Source organism: Carassius carassius, chromosome 25 (genome assembly GCF_963082965.1).
Source record: "Carassius carassius chromosome 25, fCarCar2.1, whole genome shotgun sequence".
Taxonomy (NCBI): Eukaryota; Metazoa; Chordata; class Actinopteri; order Cypriniformes; family Cyprinidae; genus Carassius; species Carassius carassius.
Genome location: NC_081779.1, coordinates 25770782 through 25793704, shown reverse-complemented (window position 1 = coordinate 25793704; position 22923 = coordinate 25770782). Strand labels below are relative to the sequence as shown.

General features: G+C 36.8%; 1 protein-coding gene across 4 annotated transcripts in view; it reads right to left on the bottom strand.

Annotated features, from left to right (window-relative positions):
* LOC132104500 (regulating synaptic membrane exocytosis protein 2-like) overlaps positions 1–22923 on the bottom strand; it is a 147422-nt gene that overhangs the window by 122361 nt on the left and 2138 nt on the right. For all 4 annotated transcript variants that reach the window (XM_059510013.1, XM_059510014.1, XM_059510011.1 and 1 more), the window contains exons 2-4: positions 16743–16781; positions 15446–15532; positions 11862–12072 (exon numbers count right to left, since the gene is read on the bottom strand). In XM_059510013.1, the coding sequence (XP_059365996.1) occupies positions 11862–12072; positions 15446–15532; positions 16743–16781 (337 nt within the window). The remainder of the gene's footprint in view (positions 1–11861; positions 12073–15445; positions 15533–16742; positions 16782–22923) is intronic.

The window sequence follows — 22923 nt, the reverse complement described above, 5'->3', positions numbered from 1 at the left end:
GTCGAGCCTTCCTCACCCAATGCGAAGTTGTTTTTTCTCTTCAGCCGTCCACTTATGCCAGGGACTGATCTAAGGTGGCTTATGTGATTTTGCTTCTCAATGGACAAGCTCGAGAGTGGGCGGCAGCGAACTGGGAGGCAGAGGTAGACTGCATCTCTAAGTTTTCTCTATTCAAGGAGGAGATGATCCGAGTATTTGACCGGTCGGCACATGGTGATGAAGCGTCCCGCGTCCTATCCACCTTGCGCCAGGGGAAGAGGTCAGTCACAGATTTTTCTATTGAGTTTCGTACCCTGGCCACTACGAGTGGATGGAACGGTCCGGCACTAATCTCCCGCTTTCTCGAGGGCTTGAGGTCTGAGATTAAGGATGAGGTCTTTGTCCGAGAGGTCCCTGACAATTTCGACTCCCTTGTCGAACTGGCTATTCGCATCGAAAGACGATTCGAGATGCGACAAAGGGCTCGCGGATTGGAAGCTTCGTTTCTTCCCTCTTCCACAGCAACCCGGCCGCCACTGCCATCTGCTGCTGATCCCGAGCCGATGCAGCTAGGGGGGCTTCGTATATCTACACGGGAACGCCAACGCAGGATTATGGATCGCCTGTGCATGTACTGTGCTGCCTCTGATCATTTTGTCTCCAGGTGCCCAGTAAAAGCCAGCGCTTGTCAGTAGGCGGAGGGTTGCTGGCGGGCGCTACATCATGGGTCTCTCCGTCTAAGTCCTGCACTTCCCTTCCCGTACACCTCCGCTGGCTGGGATCGTCTGTTTCCTGCTCAGCATTGCTTGATTCAGGGGCGGAGGGGAACTTCGTTGATGAGAATTGGGCTTTAGAACAAGGTATTCCCCTCTTAGATTTACAAGATTCCACCCCCCTGTACGCCCTAGATAGTAGTTCCCCTCCTAGGGTACAGAGAAGGACTTCACCATTGACTCTTACTGTTTCAGGAAATCATAGAGAGACTATTTATTTTATTTTTTTTCATTCCCCTTTTACTCCTGTGGTTTTAGGCCACCCGTGGTTAGTTCTCCATAACCCCCAGATTAACTGGGCGGAAGGCACTATTCTTTCTTGGAAATTGTCTTGTCATGTCGATTGTCTGTCTTCTGCTGTGTCCCCTGACTTGCCCGTAACTGTTTTTCAGGAAGAGCCAGGTGATTTGTCTGGAGTTCCGGAGGAGTATCACGATTTGCGGGAGGTCTTCAGTTGTTCCCGGGCCACTTCTCTCCCCCCTCATCGCCCGTATGACTGCAGTATAGATCTCCTTCCAGGTACTACGCCCCCCCCGAGGTAGACTATACTCATTATTCGCCCCCGAGAGGGAGGCGCTCGAGAAATACCTTTCTGATTCGCTCAACGCCGGTACCATCGTTCCTTCCTCGTCTCCAGCAGGAGCCGGTTTCTTCTTTGTTAAAAAGAAAGATGGTTCCCTGCGTCCCTGCATAGACTATCTGAGTTTAAATGATATCACTGTCAAGAATCGTTATCCATTACCACTGATGTCATCTGCCTTCGAAGTCTTGCAGGGAGCTAAGATTTTCACTAAGCTCGATTTACGTAACGCCTATCACTTGGCCTATCCTGGCTTTTTCTCCTTCTCTGTCTCCCTCTTGTGGTCACATATTCACACTATCACGCACACACATCCACTCCTCCGCTCATTATCTATTTCAGCTGTTTCCCCTTTCGTTCCCTTCTCCTCACCTGTCCCTTCTTTGGCCCTTGATTGTCTTTGCTTCTTATTCCCTCTTTCTAGCCCTGTCTTGTTGTCGGATTATTCGATGACCTCTCGTGAGACACGTCTGTTTCCTAGTCCTGTTCTGTCTTGTCTGTGGAGTCATTGTTGCAACTGTGTGTTATTTTGTCATTGGACTGTGTATCATCCAGCTGTGCCTGTTTGCAGAGTACCTGTGCAGCGCTTACCCTTGGCTGATCACTCTGCCGGCTGTCTTCACTGTTTTTCGGACTGGCTGTATGCATCCCGGTGTCCCTGCCTCTGCCCTCGTGGAGATTTATGTTTTTTTAAGACCCAGTCGTCTGGCTGTTCCTGTTTCTTGGCTCTGAGAGAAGCCTGTGATTTTTGTTCTATATTTTTTCAGTGAAGACTATTTGCTTTATTAAAGACTGTTAACTGCACCCTGCCCTGGTTTTCCATCGTTCTTATCACATAACAATCATAACCAACAATCCCCCCGACTGCCAAAGCGCAATCCTCCATAGATCAGTCAATACTTAAACAAAGTTTAAGTACCACGCTCCCAATCTCAGAGAGAGACAGAGAGAGAGAGAGAGACCCCATGCACTATTTAGTGGAAAAACACCAACTCATCTCAACCATTCAATTAAGACACGCAAAAGTTAAAGAAATTGGAAAACTAACCCAGGAAGAATACATTCATGATTGGCAGATCAAAGTAGAACAAATTAACAAATTAAAATACTTCTATAGATTAAAGACTGGCTATCTATAGACCCCTTAAAAGTTTGTAAACATTGCAACGTCTCCAGGTGGGCGGGGCTTAGCTGGAGGCAAAAAGAGGCGCGGACGCAATGTTGACAAGCATAAGCTAGCACGTTTTAGGAGGGGTTTATTAAACACGGATGCAGAAGAAGGTTAGGAACTGTCTGAATATGTACAGTCCCTGACTCTGCAGGACCGTGACAGCTTTTTTTCTTTTTAAGTTTCGCGAATGGAAGCAGGCTACCTGACCCGTATGCCATACGACCATATGAATTACTTTTGGGTGGTATGGGGAATTTTGTCAAGGCTTATTTTCTAATGTAACTTATCGCTGGGCTAACTATGATTAGCAATGTGTATTATTTTAAGAGACCATTCAAAGGATGGCACACACATCTATCGCTGTATGTTTGTTTAACATTTAAACTAGCTAGTGCGCTGAAGGTTGGCGACTTTTCACCTATAAAACAGAAACCTGCTGATTTAGATAAAACCAACACACCAGTTCATATGCATAGGTTATTTTACCTGATATGAAGTGTGCACTGCAAACACGAGCATTATTTATTATCATCTCCGTCCAGTCTGTATGCCGAATTGCATTCAACCACAATTGTCTTCTTGATTTCTGTGAAGGAATGTCTGCCGGGATCCGTTAAAACTTTAGTTTTGAAACAAAAGTGCTGTTCCTTCTATTCTGGCAGCTAAAAACCCAACAAAAAGACATTTTAAAGTCAAAACCTCAAACTTTTAGCGCACCTGCAATGAGTTCTGCCTTATGTTTTGCCTCCAGCTAGAGCGGTGACGTCACAGTGACGTAGGTGATTAAGGGGTCTATTGGCACCTTACTTGATCAAAACTAAAGACTATAGTAAGAGAAAGCTCCTGACGAAGTATCGTCTGAGTGATCACCGTCTGTGTGTGGAGACGGGCCAACACAAACACAGCTGGAGAGAGAGAGAGCTCCGACTGTGTCCTCACTGCACAGAGTGTGTGTGTGTGTGTGTGTGTGTGTGTGTGTGTGTGTGTGTGTGTGTGTGTGTGTGTGTGTGTGTGTGTGTGTGTGTGTGTGTGTGTGTGTGTGTGTGTGTGTGTGTGTGTGGAGACGGGCCGACACAAACACAGCTGGAGAGAGAGAGAGCTCCGACTGTTTCCTCACTGCACAGAGAGACTCGTAGAGGACGAGCTGCACTTCCTCACACACTGCAGCAAATATGAACACATTAGAGACAACTACTTTACCCAAATAGCTGAATTCAGGCAAGCAAGCGACATAGACAAGCTCGGTTATATTTTGGGAGAGAAAGAGAAGTGTGTCCAGCTCGCAGTTCAGTATGTTTCCTCCTGTCACATCATGAGGGACAAAGACTAAACCTCTGTTCTTTAACAATGCTCTCTGTAAATATTTACCCTGTATTCACTATTGTTTTTTTTTGTGTGTGTGTTATGTGATTATATATGTACAATATGGACATTAATAGGTTTTTTTTTTTTTTTTTTTATCTACATATCTGTATATCTATATATCCGTATAACTTGTTCTGTATATCCGTATAACTGTTTATTGCTTTGGCAACATTGTGCTGTTCCACAGTCATGCCAATAAAGCTCATTTGAATTGAAAATTGAAAATTGAATTGAATTGAGAGAGAGAGAGAGAGAGAGAGAGAGAGAGAGAGAGAGAGAGACAGAGAGGAGGGGGGGATTTTTTATTTATTTTTATTTAATCAATAAATAAATATATTGATTAATATGCACGAGGGAGAGAGAGCAAGACGGTGAAGGTGAGTGCGCGCGCGGCCGAGGCTCTCTCTCTCTTTTGTAACTGGTCTTTTGAATTTTTTCTGTATGAAAAAATAACGTCATATCATAAATGATAGGAAACCCAAATCACTTAGCATCTTCTTATGGAACATTCAGGGTCTCAAATCCTCAGTCTTTGGTCTGAAGAGTAAAAACCCAGACTTTATGAGAGAAATTGATGACCTAGATATCATTATTTTACAAGAATCCTGGTGTAGAGGGGATGAGTCCACTGGCTTTCCCTCAGGATACAGAGAAATTATATTATCTTCAGTCAAACTCAGATCCAGCACACAGGAAAGAGACTCAGGAGGGATGATCATCTGGACTACATCTGAACTGTCCATAGAATTAGTCAAAAGAGACCAGTACCCCATGTGGCTGAAAATTAAAAAAGACATCATATCAACATCCCAGCCTGTCTTCCTCTGTGCCATATACATACCACCCCTTGAGTCTCCCTATTTCCAAGAAGAAACCTTCCAAAACTTAGAGCAAGAAATCAGCCATTTCCAGGCCCAGGGAAATGTGCTGCTTCTGGGTGACTTCAATTCTAGAACCGGTGACAAATTAGATTCCATAGAATCAGAAGGCACCAGATTCATTACTGGCAATAACAGATTTTTCCCTTCTCATCCTCCCATACAGAACTGTGATCAGGCAGTGAACTCTCACGGAAGACAGCTGCTACAGCTCTGTCAGAATCTGGCTCTGTACATCATCAATGGAAGACTGCGAGGAGACTCACTCGGTCGCTTCACCTACAGCTCAGCTCTTGGGAGCAGCACTGTAGATTATGCCATCACAGATCTAGAGCTTTCCTCTCTGAGAGCATTCACAGTCAAACCCTTGAGACCTTTCTCAGACCACAGCCAAATCACCCTTTATATAAAGCAGTTAAAGAGAGACAGAGAGAGAGATGGGAGGGGGGAGAGAGAGAGAGAGAGAGAGAGTCCAAAAGGGAGCAAATGAGTTTGTGTGTGAATGGAATGGGCTCAGAAAATAGAACAAGAGGGCCATTAGTGACAGACACAAGGAAATATTGCCTGAACTGCTTTCAAATGGACTGTGGACATTAAAGTGCTCAATGCAAATATTGCTACATGAGAAATGCACTACTGCAGAAGCTACACAAATGTCTGCATTTAGAGGAACACAAAGAAACCAGTGACTAATACAAGACTCGCAGTCTAAAACATTGCAAACATCGTAATAAAATAAATACAAATAAAAAAACTATAGGTTTATAGAAACAGTGTACAGTAGGTTAAGTATAGAGGGGCTTGGTTAAATCACGAGAGCGCTGACGGATCACGTGTAGTTCTTCACCAAAAATCTTTCATTTTTAAAATGAAGATCCTATTTAAAAATAAAAATAAAATAAAAGTAAAATGTTCAATATCACATCATCTTTTTTTTTTTTTTTTGAATCTAACTTTTTGGCCCTACGCCTCAGAGGAATGTGAGTGTGTACATCCAGGTTTGGCGTAGTTGTTGATAATGCTTAAAAATGTATAATAAAATAATGTAGGCTGATAGCTTTCAAAAAGTAAATATAATTGCTAAACATGCTCATTGAGTTCATGGTGGATTTTTACAAGCATGTAAGTTAGTGTTAAAAGTTAATTCCTCTATGGAAGAAAAAAAAAATTAAGGAATTTTAAATTCCAGAACCCATCTACTGCACTCTAAAATACAGTTTGGTTGTTTATTTATTAGAGGGAATGTTGTAACACTCTATGGGGTAAGTTGTCACAATGGGAACCAGCAGTTACACAGCCCTACCATATAAAAAAAATCAGATCATTGTTTTGGTCAACAATTAGGCTACTATAATGAATAAATTACCTTTGTGAAAATACACTTTTCACTTTATAAAAAAACAATGCATAGGCTAATTCAGTTTTTCGGTTAAAATCTACCTTCAGTAGCCTAACAAATAAAGTCTAAACGCATGTTAAGTCAGTGTGTTAATTGAGTTTACTTGTTTACTAAACAAAACTTGCAAAAATATCATATACATTTTAAACTTTTAACTCAAAAACCAAATAGCCCTGTGACAACTAGCCCCGGTGCTGGTAGAATGTGTCCAAAACATTTAACATCAAACTTAACGCGCAATAGATGAGTGTCCTACCCATTCCGTCGTTGCGAGTCATTCTGTGTCCACCGAGACGCGATGAACGCCGACAGAGAAGAGCTTTAATAGCGTTGAGTGTCCGGTGCTGCGCTGCGTGAAGCACGAACACTCGACTCAACCGGAGACTGCGTCCCGAGGAGCGCGTGAGAAGACGCTGCAGCTCTGCGCATGTCTGACAGCGGAACCGATCGCCGTTTAAGAGGCTGAATGCGCGATGAAGCTGAGGAGGAACTCACTGCTCTTCGCTTTAGTCTACATTATTTACGGATCCTGACGCTATCAAGCCACTAAGCCGGAATTCAGTTCATTACGAATGCATGACGTCTCAAACCGCTCGAAAAAACACAGACAATAACAGCCAAACACTGTGAACTCTACAGGAGGAATGTCGGGGTGATTCATCTCTCTCAAAAGCTGTAATGAAGTTCACCTAACATGGCCTCACAATGTGTGAATGAAGTCTAAGTGAACTTAACTAAGATTTGCAATAATATATTGTTGTTTTCACTGAATGCATTTAATTGAAATGGCTAAAAAAAACATCTACTGTAGAAACACTAGAAGTGAGACACAGGATTCATTCTCACACAGTGCTACAGAATCGGTTCTTATGTCATGTGTTTGTATTCACTAGCAGACAATTGGCTTAATTTGGGCAAGTTTACCAAGATGTCTGATTATGTTGACTTCAAACAGAACAGCTAGTTAAAATAAAACAGCATCAACAACAGTGAACAGATCCTAAACCTCTATTAATCCCAAATACTCCACACATTCCCATCTGTGACAGCAGAGGTGTTTGGAGCAGGAAACAGTGTCGTTCTAAAACATGACGTTCTGATTTTGGAAATCTAAAATATTTAGACACTATGTGTCTGAAATGAGTGGTAACAACTAGTGTAAAACCAAGTAGCCAGTTAGAGATACTAGAAAAGCACATCTGTAAAGCATAAGAGTTCAACAGGTTCAAAACTTTATAATAACTTTTATTACATTAATAATCCTTAATAACAATAAATAATGTCTGTTCAGATATGCATCTGAAAATATAAGGTTTCATTACCTTGCGCAGCTATGTGAATGTCTATATAATAATGTTTGTGTTAGCACTTGAAGTTTGCATGAAATGAAAATTCACCCTATTTTTTAAAACTTTATAGATGTTTTAATATTATTATTATGTTATTTTATTTTAACATTTAGCATTACATCACTCAGCAACGGATGCTCTGCAGTGAATGGGTGCCGTCAGAATGAGAGTGCAAACAGGTGATAAAAACATCACAATAATCCACACCACTCCAGTCCATCAATAAGTCATTTTAAACTTTAAACCATCACTTCCAGATGTTTTTATCATTTGGACTCTCATTCTGATGGCACCCATTCACTGCAGAGCATCCATTGGAAGTGATGTAATGCTAAATTTCTATGAAGAAACAAACTCATCTACATCTCTGATGACCTGAGGGTGAGGACATTTTAAGCAGATTTTCTATACCATTCCTTTAATGCATTATAAAGGCATTCATAATGATCGATTATCATCTTTTCACGAATATGTCCAGCCACAGTTATAATGCATTATAATATTTAGCTATGCATTTTAACACATAACACACAGAGTTGCGGGTTGATCCTTTCAAAGTAGAATTATGTAACTCAGTTATTCAGAATTATTAGTTGCAATTATTCTAATTATAAAGCACTGACACCCACTATAAATGCAGTTAGAATGCATTTTATGGTTAGTTTATGGTTAGTGTGTGTGTGTGTGTGTGTGTGTGTGTGTGTGTGTGTGTGTGTGTGTGTGTGTGTGTGTGTGTGTGTGTGTGTGTGTTTAAGGGCATGAAGCGAGGGCTCCGTGACATCACAGTCCCAGCGCTGAAAATGAATCTGGTCATCTAGCACTGAAGGGGAACTCAATCCGTGGCCTCACAAACATGTGCAGCCATTGACACTGACATCAGACACAGCAGCGCCGGTGTCCATGACAGGGAATACAACAACCTGCTGAGCTCCAGTCAGCGTCCAAAACCCAAATTCATCACAATCCGATTCATTTCATTATGCCATAATCATACGTGTTGATCTCAAGCCAGGGAAACTAATCCAACAACACCTTATGTGCCAAGTAAGTGGATAAACAGTTTAACTAAAAACTACCATTTAGATAAATACATATTTTGGTTTGCTGTCCCGTATACTTCTGATTTAAAACCTTTGCACTGAAAATCCAGTATACTGTTTCCTTGGGATGCCTGAATTAGAGCTAACATGTCTTTGCCTCCACCGGCAAGAACTCAAGCTGAATGAGCATTGCTAACTACATACAAGTGCTGTTTATCACAGTGTTATCTCATCAGAAACATGTACAGATCTTCCTGCTGCTGTGCCCTCACTAAACACTATGCATTATGCACACCATTCATCATTCATGAGCTGTGAATAGTGAATTAGTCACTGATTAACAATTGACCGTCAGTAAAGTTATTTTCCACATTCTTCAGCTCCTCCGAGGGTAGAGAGCACAGGCGGCCGACAAATTAAGATGTAAATAATCTCCATTCACTGAAAGCAACTGTCTGGCTGAAGCAGCTGTGTGAGGTGAGCTAGTGTGTACATCTACATCGACAAACAAGCTCAGGATCTGTTTTCACAATATTAAATAAAGAGACACTTGTTTGAATGAGTTATTGGAAATTATGCCAGTGATATGAAGCCTGTTCGGTGAATCGCTTTCCTCTTTGATGTTCAGTCAGTTACTTTAGTGCACGTGTCAAATCAAATGTCTCAACTATATGAGTCTCAATTGTATACTTTTGTAAAACGTATACTTTTTTTTAAAGTATACTTAAATACTGATTTTTGTATTATCATTATTATTATTGTAAAAAAAATGTATAAGTCAGCATTAAAGGCATTATATCAAATAATGTGTTCTCAGAATTAAATGTGTTTTTTTTGGGGGGGGGGGGATAAAATGTGCTTAAATATCATAAAAATAATTAAAATTTATAAAAAATGCATATATATATATATATATATATACACACACACACATACACATGCTTTCATTCAAAAGTTTGGAGTCAGTGTGATTTTTAAAAAAAATTCACTTCAAATTCATAATTTTATTCAGCGAGGCACATTAATGTGATCAAAAGTGACAAATGTCACAAAATATTTCTTATTTCAAATTAACATTCTTTTCAAACCAATAAATAAATAAATAAAAACCTGAACAAAATATAATGGTTTAAACAAAAATATCAAGCATGACAACTTTTCAGCACTTATAATAATAATAAATATTTCTTGAGCAGCAAATCATCATATCATACTGATTTCTGAAGATCATGTGACACTGAAGACTGGAGGAATGATGCTGGAAATACAGCTATCATCACAGGAATAAATTACTTTTTAACATATATTCACATAGAGAACATTATTTTGATCTGTAATAATATTTCACAATATTACTATTTTTATTGTATAAGGAGACTTTTTTCAAAAACATTAGAAAATTCGAACCAACCACAAACTTTTGAACAGTAATGTAAATATATTGTATAAATAATGGTAGTATAAATATGTGAATAGTCCTAAATGTTTCATTTTCTTTCATTGTAATGGGACAATAATCTGCCAGCAGCATGTGAAATTAAGTACATTATTTTTGGATACATCTGATTGTCATTATAATTCAACTTTTACAACATTAATGGTCCATGATAAAAGGGCTTGTGAGAATTTAAACATAATGAAAAAACCATAAAGATAAAATAAACACTAAGAACATGAGAAGCTGCAGAACAAATTGTCCCTCTGCTGTACATTTGTGTGAGGAAGTGAGAGCGTGATGAAATGGAACGGGATCAAGAGATTAAAAAAGAAAAAGAGAGGAACAGAAGGAAACGTACTGTAATATTAGTATAGATCCATGTATTCAAGTCTAAACTTCAATGGTTTTCTGACTACTGTAAGACAAAACTGCAGTCAGACAAAAACATTGATATTAGGTGTTTGAAACAGAGGAAAGGCCTGAATCACTGTGTGCAGTTTAATGGGAGAAGATGCCCACTAGTGGAAACAGAACTGAACAGCCTGTACTGGTTTCTTTCAAAAAAAATAACTAAGACTAGTGCTGCTGGATTGCGAAAAAGACATAATATTTCCAAATGAAATGATAAAACCTTTCCATCACATACTATTTTACACAAAATAAGAATGAATACTTGTCTGATTTTGTGCTGTCAAATGATTAATCGAAACTAATCACATCCAAAATAAATGTTTTTGTGTACATAATATACATGTGTGTACTGTGTATATTTATTATGAATATATATATATATACACACACACACACACACACACATACTCATACAGTATATATTTTGAAAATATATACTAAATAAATACATTTATATATATATATATATATATATATTTAATATAAAAATATAACACATTTTTCTTATATATGTGTGTGTATATTTATATATACATAATAAATATACACACTATATACAGTACATATATTTTATTTTGGATGTGATTAATCGCTATTAATCGTTTGTCAGGATTAGTCTGATTAAATATATGTATCAGCTTTAATGCATTTATCAAAATAACAAAAGCAGTCAAATGTAATAGGTTCTGTATTTAATATATATAACTTAACTTATGATCTGCAAAGGAGTGGAAAAATATGTTCACATACTCAATTAAATGTCAAATAACTACACAATCTTGAATTTTCCGTAGCGTTTTGGATGTAGTAAAACACCTAGATGTAGCAGATGTAGCAGAAAACATCTGGCTCATGTTTGTATTTTCTTCTGTCACTGGCCATGATTCTAACAGTGAAATCAGGGTCAGGCACGGAAAAACATGTACTGCTTTTAAAATCAGCACCCCAAAACGAGTAATACTATGAATTTTGGCATAAACACGCAAGTTACATCCGATTAAATGACTCTCAATTGAAAAAAATTACAATTAAGTAAAAGTTAGAAAAAATCTCTTTCCCTTAAAATGTCCAGATTTTGAAGTCTTCTTACAGACACTTGTTTTAAGTGGCATTTAGTCAAATAGGTGGTGACCGCAAACATAGCCAGAAACTTTGTCACGTGGTTTGGAATCAGCAACGGACTACAATTTGTAAGTAGCTCTGTATATTTATGATCTGTCATATAGTTTGTTCATACATGAGATGAGGAGCTGTGGAGGCAGACAGCAGCAGCACATAGACACTCAGAATAATGTGGGGGCTTTGTTTTCTTCTTATATTTCAGCACCCTCTTGTGGTCACAAGATTAAATGGCTAACTTACTGCGAGATCAAAAGCTGCCAAGTCCAGATACAGCATGAAAGATGTAGAAATACAGCATACAGACACAGGGCCACAGAAATGAGGTCTTTATGTGAGAGAGAAGGAATCAGACGTACTTTGTTGGAGCGGAGGGAGACGCGTCCTCCACAGCGCGCGCAGAACTTGGTTTGGCAATAAGAACAGACACGGCCACAGCCATCAGCAAACTTGGTTTTGTGGCAGATCCCACAGGTGGGCGAGTCTCCCTTCTGCTCCGGGTTCTTCGGAGCCTCCTCTCCGATCTTCTTCACCTGGTCCTTGTACATCTCAAACTGCTGGTGCAGCTTCCTGTGGAGAGCAGAGACGGACATGATTTACACTCAGGTGTGAAGAGCTGCTCCTGGATCAGTCTGAGTTTGTGTTGTGACAGGTGTGACACCTGTTAATTAACAAATGTGCAAAACTCATCAGGAAATGACATTTATAATGCAGCCACCCGAGTGCTGTCATGTTCAGCATATCCTGAAAAATAAAAAAAAAGATTTTCCACAAATAGGATGTGATAATAGAGTGTGATACTTGGCAGAAATGATTGTGAAATCTTGTGAAAAGAAGTATATAACTTCAAGAAAACATTACTTTTGTTCATGAAAGACAGGTCAAAACAAGTCAAAAGCACCATCTATTTAAAAACGACTTGTGAATTTGTATGATTATTCATACAATTGACTAAGTTTAGAGATGGACCTTAATGCATGCTTTTTTTTCTAAATGTCATACTTTATTTTTCTTCTCATACGCATAAAATAGTACAAATCATACAAATTCATCAAAATATAAAATAGATGTTTTCTCAGGTTTAACAACTAGCTATACTTTTCCTGTTGTATGATGTATATTATAGCTGAAAGCTGTCCAGCGAATAAAGCTGAAATAAATAAAATATAAATGTCAGGTGATAAACTTAAAGAAGGACCAATTGTTGCCTTTACATAAAGTTTAAACTGAAATAAGTTATAAATGTATAATGAAAATGTATAAGAAAAATGTATAAAAATTACAAAAGCACATAAAAAAACCGAACTACTAAAAATGTCAAAATTAAAATGAAAACTGAAAAATAAAAATAAAAGCTAATCCAAATATGAATAAATAGTATAATAGTCGATTAATCTTACTAAAATAACACTAATTCGTACTGGATTCAAGTGCAAATAGTACAAGGCACAACAGCTGTCACAGGGCGCTACCTTTTCAAAAAGTTCACGTTTTGTACCTCATCAGCTCCTAAAAGATGTATGTTAGTACATCAGTAAGTACCTTTTGATTTTTTACTTTTTTTCTGAGAGTGTATAAAACAAGGTAATTGTCTGGTACATGAGTGTTGTGCTTCTTTGTGTTTTAAGAGACCACTGGGCATGTAAACATGACTTAAGTACTTTATTCACTAGTAATTGCTTTAATATAATAGGCTTGACACTCCTATTCCTAATCTACATTCATCAGTCGAACCATATTGAATCGAGACTGTAACCCCTGATAGGATGCGTCTAATACTTTAATAAGACACGGGGATGAGAGAGTGTGCCGGTTTGACAAGATCCAAACCTAATGCAGACAGACTCGATCAATAATCTATCCCGAGAAAACACTTTATTGATCTGGAGGGCGTTTTTCATTGTTTTAAAGTCGCATGGAGCAGTGAAGTATGTGACAGGGACGGGTTTTACTGTACATGCACTACACATCATGACATTCAGTTTGAGTCCCAGAAAATCAATGGCGTTCACACTGAAACGATCCGACACTGTCTATCCGCAGGAGGATATGAATATATGTCACTGGTCATGCGTGTCTAATGGACTGAGCGTGTTGTGATGATCTACAATTTAGTAGATTGACACGACAGTCCATTCAAGCATAAAATCTTTAGTACACACATACGGTTGGCAATGTTTTTAACTATATATGTGCACATGGTACCTTTCACATGATATGCCCTGCAAATTCAGCCATGGGTACTTTTGAGCATTTCTTGGTAACACTTTAAATGAAGATTTTATATATAATGCATTATAAACATATTTTTAGTGCATAAATTGTAATGCACCTTATAATGCATAGAATGATCCCATGAATAATTATGATGCACCATAATACTGATCTATTCTGTTTCACACCTTTAGAAAATATAAAGCATTCAAACACATGACAAACAAGCAGATTTAACAAGGAATCTGCAGATATTTATTTATGAGAAGATATAATGCATTCCTAATTTCTTTTGCAGTATAATTATAGTGACAGCTCATTCACTATATATGGGGTCAGACCCACAAGAGCAGCACTCCAGTTTTGCTTGACCCAACTGGGTTAAAGAAATTGTTCACCAAAAATGAAAATTTGCGTACAGTGTACTCAGCCTCAGGCTACTTAAGACGTAGATGGGTTTGTTTCTTCATGGGAAAAGATTTAGAGAAATGTAGCATTGCATCATTTGCTCACCAATGCATCCTCTGCAGTGAATGGGTGCCGTCAGAATGAGAGTCCAAACAGCTGATAAATACATCACAATAATCCACAAGTAATCCACACCACTCCAGTCCAGTCCGTCAATTAAAGTGATGCAAAATTCAATTGTACATGGTGTTTGGATTATAAATGTGTCTTAGCACTGTGTGGACACAACCACCCTACAATAAGAATCCATTCCACATCCTTTTAAATCCCCAAAAATCCTAAACAGTCTCAATAATCAAGTCGTTCTGATTTTCTGATTAGTATGACATCATACTGCTCAAGCCCCACCCACAACCCCTAACAGACTGTCTCCTATTAGCATATCTCCGCCCTCAGCCAGTTATTTTCTCTGCGCTCGATTAGCTGTAGCGACAGTAATGTCTCGTAAGCAATGACAGGGCCTGTATTCCCAAAGCTTCCAAGAATCCTGTCAGAGAGCTAGAGTGATTCTCTCAGTGAGGAAAGACAAAAATGTTCATCTTAGTGAGGAGGCGGGGGCCAACCCCGTTGCTAGGCATGACACGCTCGTTTGAAGACTGTGATTGGTTGTTCAAGGAGGAAAGTAAATTAGTGCACTTTTAAATAGGGTCTATTTTTTCCTACTTCACCCTGATCACACACACACACACACACACACACACACACACATACACAGATAATATATATATATATAAAATAAAAACATTAAGTTGCTTAACAAATGTATTTGACCACCTGTCATAATAATGAAAACATATGTTAAACAAATATTTTAGGAATCTGTCAAAAACTTTAAACTAAAAATGTTGTCATGTATTGGTCAAATAACTAACTAACTAACTGGTAATCATCAATACTGTTATTTACTATATATAAATATATTTGAAATACCTATATGATGGATTTGTTTCTTACAAACACGCAGCTTTTCACTTCACATGTTCTTAATTGATGGACTGGAGTGGTGTGGATTATTGTGATGTTTTATCAGCTGTTTGGACTCTGATTCTGACGGCACCCATACACTGCAGAGCATCCATTGGTGAACAAGTGATGAAATGCTTAATTTCTTTAAATCTGTTCTAATGAAGAATTAAACTCATCTTCATCTTGGATAGCCTGAGGGTGAGTACATTTTCAGCTAATTTCATTTTTGGGTGAACTATTCCTTTAATCGATCTTCTTTCAGCAGTATAAACTGAACGTCCTGATCTGTACTTACGGCTTCGGCTGCTCCTCACTGGGGGATTTTGACTGGGGCTGAAGAACATTACTAACCAGCTCAGTGATTCCACTGAAAGGGTTCCACCTGTTCAGACAAGCACAGCAACATCAAGTGGCAAGAACCGAGGGATGTGTTTCTCTCTCTTCCTCTAACTCTTCACATTTGGTAGGACGACACCAAGGAATCCCAAAACATTTTGTGCAGTAATTCTTGATTGCAAATGTTTGTAAGTGTGTATGTTGAATCTTCTAGCTGTTCATTTTAGTATTTAAAGAGATAGTTGATCAGATAATTTAAATTCATCATTAATTCATCCTTCATGTCACTGCAAACCTGAGCACAAAAGGGGATGTTGAACAGACACTTTACGCTGCTCTTTTTCAGCTTACATATAATATTTCATTAGCGTTACAAAGAGAAAGTCAAACTGGTTAAGTATAATTTTGAATAGACTATCAATGTTTGAAAGTTAATAAGATTATGTATGTATGTATGTATTTATGAATGAATGAAATCATTTTTATTTAGCAAGGATGCATTAATTGACCAAAAGGGTTAGCTGAAAAAAAATTTAAAGGGTTCCACAAAAATAACTTTAACTTTATAAATAATTCAATTTTTACACTGCAAAATAATAATAATAATAATAATAATAATATATATATATATATATAAACACCCTTAAAACATGTACCTCAGAACAACAGACATTAAACTTTTTAGATAATTGTTTTTGTTATTTTGTTTTAAAAATAAATTAAATTTACTAAGGTATATTATAAATCCAAATATCTTTGTTAAATATATAGTCTCTTAAAACAAGTCTTATGTCTTTTTAACTTAAGTAAACTGATCTTGTTTGAAGGATGCTCACATAGTTTCGCTGACAAACCAGAGAGTAATGCATTAGAATTGACTAAAGAGAGATGAGTGATCGGAGAAACAGCAGCATTAGGACTGAGAGAGGAGAAAGAAGACACAATAAGACAACAGCTGAGTCTGAATCACAAGAGGAGAGTAATGCTGTATTACTGGAGCATTGTGGAGGAGAAGCTGACATGTACACATGGATCACTAGAGCAATACGAGTGTGCTACTGAATGGATAACAGGGTCAGTAAGGGGGGGGGGGGGGCATTGTATTAAGAAAAGTAGAGGTGATGCTATACAAGTGTACCAACTACAGGACATCATAGAGCCCAATAACTGATCCCAGGTATGTGTCACAGACAGCAAAGGGTGGAAGAGGAAGGTTGAGAGCTCAAAGTACGCTGGAAGAGTTGTCTTGTACTCACTGAGCTGGCTGAGCCTTTGTGTCTTCTTTAGGAGGTTCCCTAAAAAGACATGTTCAACAGCTCAGCGCACACACAGGCAAAACGAGAGACTAAATCAAACACTGAGGAAGCAGAGACAAATGGAATCATGGCATAATTAAGTCAGAAAACTAAAAATAGTAAATAAATAAATATTAGGGCTGCCAAATTAATGTCAACTTATTAAATATTACATATTTATTATTGTATTACTACTATTGTATGGATAACATTACATTTCATGCAATTTATTGTCATTTTAGCATGATTTGAAAGACACTTAAAGGGATAGTTCACCCAGAAATTAAAATTACCCCATGATTTACTCACCCTCAAGCCAGGATAGGTGTAAATTACTTTCTTCTTTCAGACAAATACAATCAGAGTTTACAGGCTAATCCATGCTTTAAAATGGCAGTGAATGGGTGTTGAGATTTTGAAGCCCAAAAAAGTGCATCCATCCACACTCACAGAAATATTTCACCCAAAATTTTATTTTATTTTCAAATTTTATAATTTGAAAATTATTTTATTTTCTTGATTTTAGGACAAACACAGTGTCTGGAAATTACATTGAAATAACATGAGTCTAAATCTAACGCATCCTGAGAGTGTTGATTTGGTCCAGAAACAGTATAAATGATGTCTAAATGAACCTTAAATGATGTTGAAATATTTCCGCTGACCACTTATGAACTAGTTTTTAACCTTGTAAGGAGGTTCTGTGAACGTCTAAATTGGACGTACAGAAGACGTCGAAAAAAGACGTCATAAAAACTTTCATTCTGGCTCCTCAGTGGACGTCTTTTCAACGTCTGCAAAGACATAAAAAGACGTCCACTGGACGTAACTTTGCACAGTGGGTAAGTTCACAAATAACCTAATAGAGTTGTTTTTGTGTTTGTCTAATTCTATTTTTTATTATAAGATGGGGAAACAATTGCATAAATGTGATGCATTGTTTAATTTGGTTTAGTATATAAGCATACATTAAACATGATTCAAATAAATGTTATTTAACTTTTTTAATCATCCTGATTTAGTTCTCTTAATTATTATGCAATTTATACAATAAACTTTATGTATTTTAAATAAATAAACTTTTTATTATTAATTAAGAATAATTACACTTTACATAAACTAATTACATAAACCCTGAGGATTATGCATTTAAAATAAATAGGTTTTATTATCCTAATGAAAATAAATCGTATAAAGTTTATTTGGTAGATTTGTGTTAAAATTATGAAAAAAATATAAATGGGAATTTGTTATGTAATAAAATTACATAAATCTTAAATTTTGGCAGAAATATTTCTGTGAGTGCAATATAAAAAGTGCTTCACATGGCTCTGGGGGGTTAATAAAGGCCTTCTGAAGTGAATCGATGGACAAATCCATATTTAAAACTTTATAAACAGTCATCTCTTACACAAACGCATTGATTCGCTTCAGAAGGCCTTTATTCACCCCTAGAGCTGTGTGGACTTATTTTATGATGGACGGATGCACTTTATTTTGCTTCAATATCTTGACCACCATTCAGCCAGGACATTTTTAATATAACTCCAACTGTATTCATCCGAGAGAATAAACTCATATACACTTAGGATGGCTTGAGGGTGAGTAAATCATGGGGTCATTTTCATTTTCGGATGAACTATCGCTTGAAGAATTATACGTTTGCTAAGGCTAATGTAAATTTGCTAATTTAATCATCAAACTTTTGAAGTATGAAATGTGGATGGTTGGTGTTTCTCCAGGGGTTCAGATGCTAGATGAGCTGGAGATTTCATGCTATATAAATAACCTTGCCTTGCCTTGCTTGTATTTTGATAGAAAATTAATCAGTTTCCATATCTGGGAAGAAGTAACTCCAGGAAATTATAAGATAAATCTGCCGGCAGCCCTAATAAATAAGTAGATGATTATAAAAATAAACAGAAAATACAAAAATACATAAACCAACATGAATATGAAATTCATTTAATGAAACATTTTAACATAAAGATATTAAATCATACATAATGAGAGAAACAGAACGGTTTTGCCCTATATGTGACATTTAGTATTTCATGTAATGTGCTATAATATTAATCTTTAATCTAAAGACCTTCTGTGTAGATAGAATACCACTAATGTTAATTAGCAAACCACACCAGACCTAAATATACTGTACAATTAACACATCGCTGAGAACTCAAATTTACCAACATCATTTTAACTTGAGATCCACTGATCTCCGTACCCACAATGCCTAGCAAACAGTTAGCACACAACCATACTGTTCTCACTATTTCCGCAATTTTCTGCATGCAATCCCCATAATGCAGTATACAACCAGGATGCACCGCATGAACTATCAGATCCCACAATGCAATGTGCCTGATGTGGCCTTCCACATTAATGAATAAACTAGTTATTTCTTTCTCATGGCTATTAAAAATATTTGTAATTTAACAGTAATAGACTGTAAAAATGCTTTGGTAAAAAATCTATAATTTGTTTTAACAGTAAGTTTCCTTACTATGGTGAAAAACTAATAAATCTAACGGCACGTTTCAGAAACTTTTCGGTTGCATTGCATTGCCAGAATTATCTGTGACAGCTCACATTCACAGATTCAATTATATAATGTTTTTTCTTTTTCTTATCAGTTAGTACATTAGAATGTTATGTTTTTTGTGTCTGTGCGTGTATGACATTATGTGCACCTATATATTCGTTTTTATTTCAGCTTGTGATAAACTTGCATTGTGACTTTCTCAACTTTCTCTTGTATTTCTATAGTAGTTGTCAGTATATTATAAAGGTACATCCTTCTAAAGCATCCTTAATTGGAAAATTAATCAGTTAATGAAATACACATTATTTCCCTGTAAATTTACATTCAGGTATTAACATGTTGCTGTAACATATTTTTTTTAAACATCAAAGTTCTGGCAATTTTTTAATATACAATATTTTATTATTATTATTTGGTCTTATTATAATTATTATTATTTGTTCAAACTTACATAATATATTTTTAAAATATATTTTTATCATTATTATTATTATTATTGTTTGTTCGTTTGTTTGTTTAGTTTTAAAGACCATATCTGGACTCTAATGTAGAATAGTACCATTTGAAATCTTTTAATAATAGTATAATAGTAAATTTAATAATAAACTGTGTTCAAAAATATATAACAACTACATGCAACTGAAAAAAATGCAATTACTGTACTGTTATATATATACAGTGAAAAGTAGTACACTATATATATATATACACACACACACACAGCAACTTTGTTAAGGCAGAGCCAATGAGGATAGGTTACTATAAGTGTAAATCCTGTTACACAACGTCTTCACACAACAGATCTGACATAAGACTCATTACTCGAGACTGAGCTCTAATAAAAGCGCCAACACAGAGATGTGTTTACAGCATAACAGGGTGGAAATGAAATTCCTGGACTGTCATAAGGAAATAGTTTATGGTCAGAGAGAAGTCCAGTCCTTTGTGTTGTGCAGTGGAAGCCCCAGTGTACAGTAGGTTTGTCCAGCTAAACACTGTGTCTCTCTAAACACATAAAGAGATTACAAACTGTGATCAGCCAATCAGCCGCAGCGCTTCTAAAGTCCTAATGCAGCTCAGACACAGAGAGTCACACCACTGTAGCACGGCTCATAGACTGAAGATACACAGGGCAACTTTTTCAGCAAAGATCAGCAGCTCATTCATATATTATGGAGATATTAAGAGTGTGTTGTGAGAGTGATCCAGACATCGTAAACATTGTGAAGAAGGGATTTTAGCATGAGTTTTATGCAGTGCAATATGAATGGTTCTCCAAAATGTCCAGTTATTAGTTACTTCATCAACTAACTCTCCTTAGTATACTAGTAGACTGTTATGGATAGTAGAATAATAGTGTGAGCAGATATTCAGTCTCCTAATACTCTAATGAGTGCTTGTTGACATGGAGTTTCAAAGATACTTATAGTTAGTAGAATGTCTAAAGTGCGTTATCAATATAAAGTGTTACTTACCATTATTAAGCACAGTTTGATGTTGTAATGTATTTGATACAGAGGATATCAACTTTCGCAAATTCTGAAACTGGAACTACCAATATTTATTCAGAATTCTAGGGGGAAACTATGGATAATATGGAATGGGGAGAAAAAAGTGACTCTTTATATCACAATTCAGACTTTTTTTCTCAGAATTGCATGATGTAAACTCGCAATTGTGAATTATAAAGTCTAATTCTGAGGCTACTTTCTCACAATTCAAACTTTATAACTCGCAATGATTACATCATTTAAATATGATAATTAAATAGAATTGTAAGTTTTGGAACTTTTTATTTAACCACATCAACTCTGGGGACCCACCGGTGGGTCCAATATTGCATATGCCTAATTCTCAAAAAATCAAAATAACAGCTGAAGTGGTTAAAAACAAAAAGCGTCTATCTGCACAATCGAATGGAATGCAAAAACTTTGAAGCTCAAAATCTCTAAAAACACTTTGAATGCAGATAGAACCTTTTAATTCCCAGGTGAATGTATTGTAGTTTGTTTCTAGCCTACGTTTAGCTGTCTTTATCATGAAGAACAAAACATGCAAGATTCAGCAACTTGTGTTGGTCACAGATTTTATTATATGCATTAATCCAAAAGTCAATGTAGAAATCCTGTTGAGGGAATCGGGGTTATGTCAACTTCGTGCGATAGCATGTTGTGTTATGATGTTTCAATAGACTGTGAATAGAATATGCCTTGTGGCTTTACTCTGATGTTTGTCAAGCGAGCACGGACCATTTAAAGCAAAAGATCAAATAGCCAATCATAAAGCAAATGAATATAAACACAGCCTTTATTATCCATAAATGGATTGCATACTGCAAATGTTCATTAAGCAAATTCATTAAGTAGCTACTGTATGTGTATCTAACCAGGCAGCCAATCACAGAGCAGCTGAATGACATCACTGCACAAGAGGCACAACATTCCCTAATTCTTAAACGCTGCACTCACTCTGTGTGCTGTCTAGAGGAATACCCAAAGGCATGTCGCTCTTAAATCTGTCTTTGGGTGTTACATCACTTTGTGACACAATCAAGAAGACATGCAGTCCATTCAAACTGCAGCTCAGATGTGTAAAGAAGCCAATTCAGACGCTGTGCCCTTGGGTCAGACACTTAACCACTGCATGCTCCAGCGGGACAGGAAACATGCAGCAAAGTTTTGAAAGAGTCGTTTGTTCATACTCAAGGCAACCTATGAATAGCTTATAGCTGACTCTGCACAATCAACTGGAATATGAGAAGGAATCTCTAAAACTAAATGCAAAGGTTTTAAAAGTTGAACTGTTTTAACTTTCATTTCCTATATTCAGGAAATTATTTAAGGTTTTTTTTGTTTGTTTTGTTTTTAAGACGTCCTTGGTTAACTTAACTACATGCACTTACTATATGTTTAGGCTTAGGATGAGGGTTAAGTTGTATGTTAGTTGCATGTAATTACGCATAATGTATTGTTATTACTATAGCAAGTGCATGTAACATGTAACAAGGACACTGTAAAATACTATTATGAAAATGCTAACCTAAAGTATAAGCAAGAGTAATGATGCTATTAGCACAATTAAGAGATAAATCATGGTAACACTTTATTTTACAGTTCTGTTCAGCATGTATATGCGTTCTATGTGCTTATTATTGTAATTCCGGGTAACTAGCTACTAACCCTGAACCTAACCTTAACCCATGTAGGTCAATTATCCAGTACTTTCTTAGATAAGTACACTGTCATTATATGTAAGTGCACATAATGTAAAATAAACTGAAATCACATACTAATACAACAGCTTGCTATATTCCACATTTATCCATGTCGCTTTGGATAAAGGTGCCTGCTAATAAATTAATGTACATGTAAATATAGTAACTACTCAAGTGGAATATTTAGAAAATCTCACTTAAGATTGAAATGTGTTCAAAGTGCACAACATGCTTTCAAACACGTAATGTTTTCACACCATGCTCATGCTCAGTAGTTACTTTGCTGTGTTTGAGTCTGGCAGTAAACGCATTGATTTTTAAACTGTCAATGGCCTGTTATACTTTCAACACAACACCGGTCTGAACAGATGATTTGGAGTGGA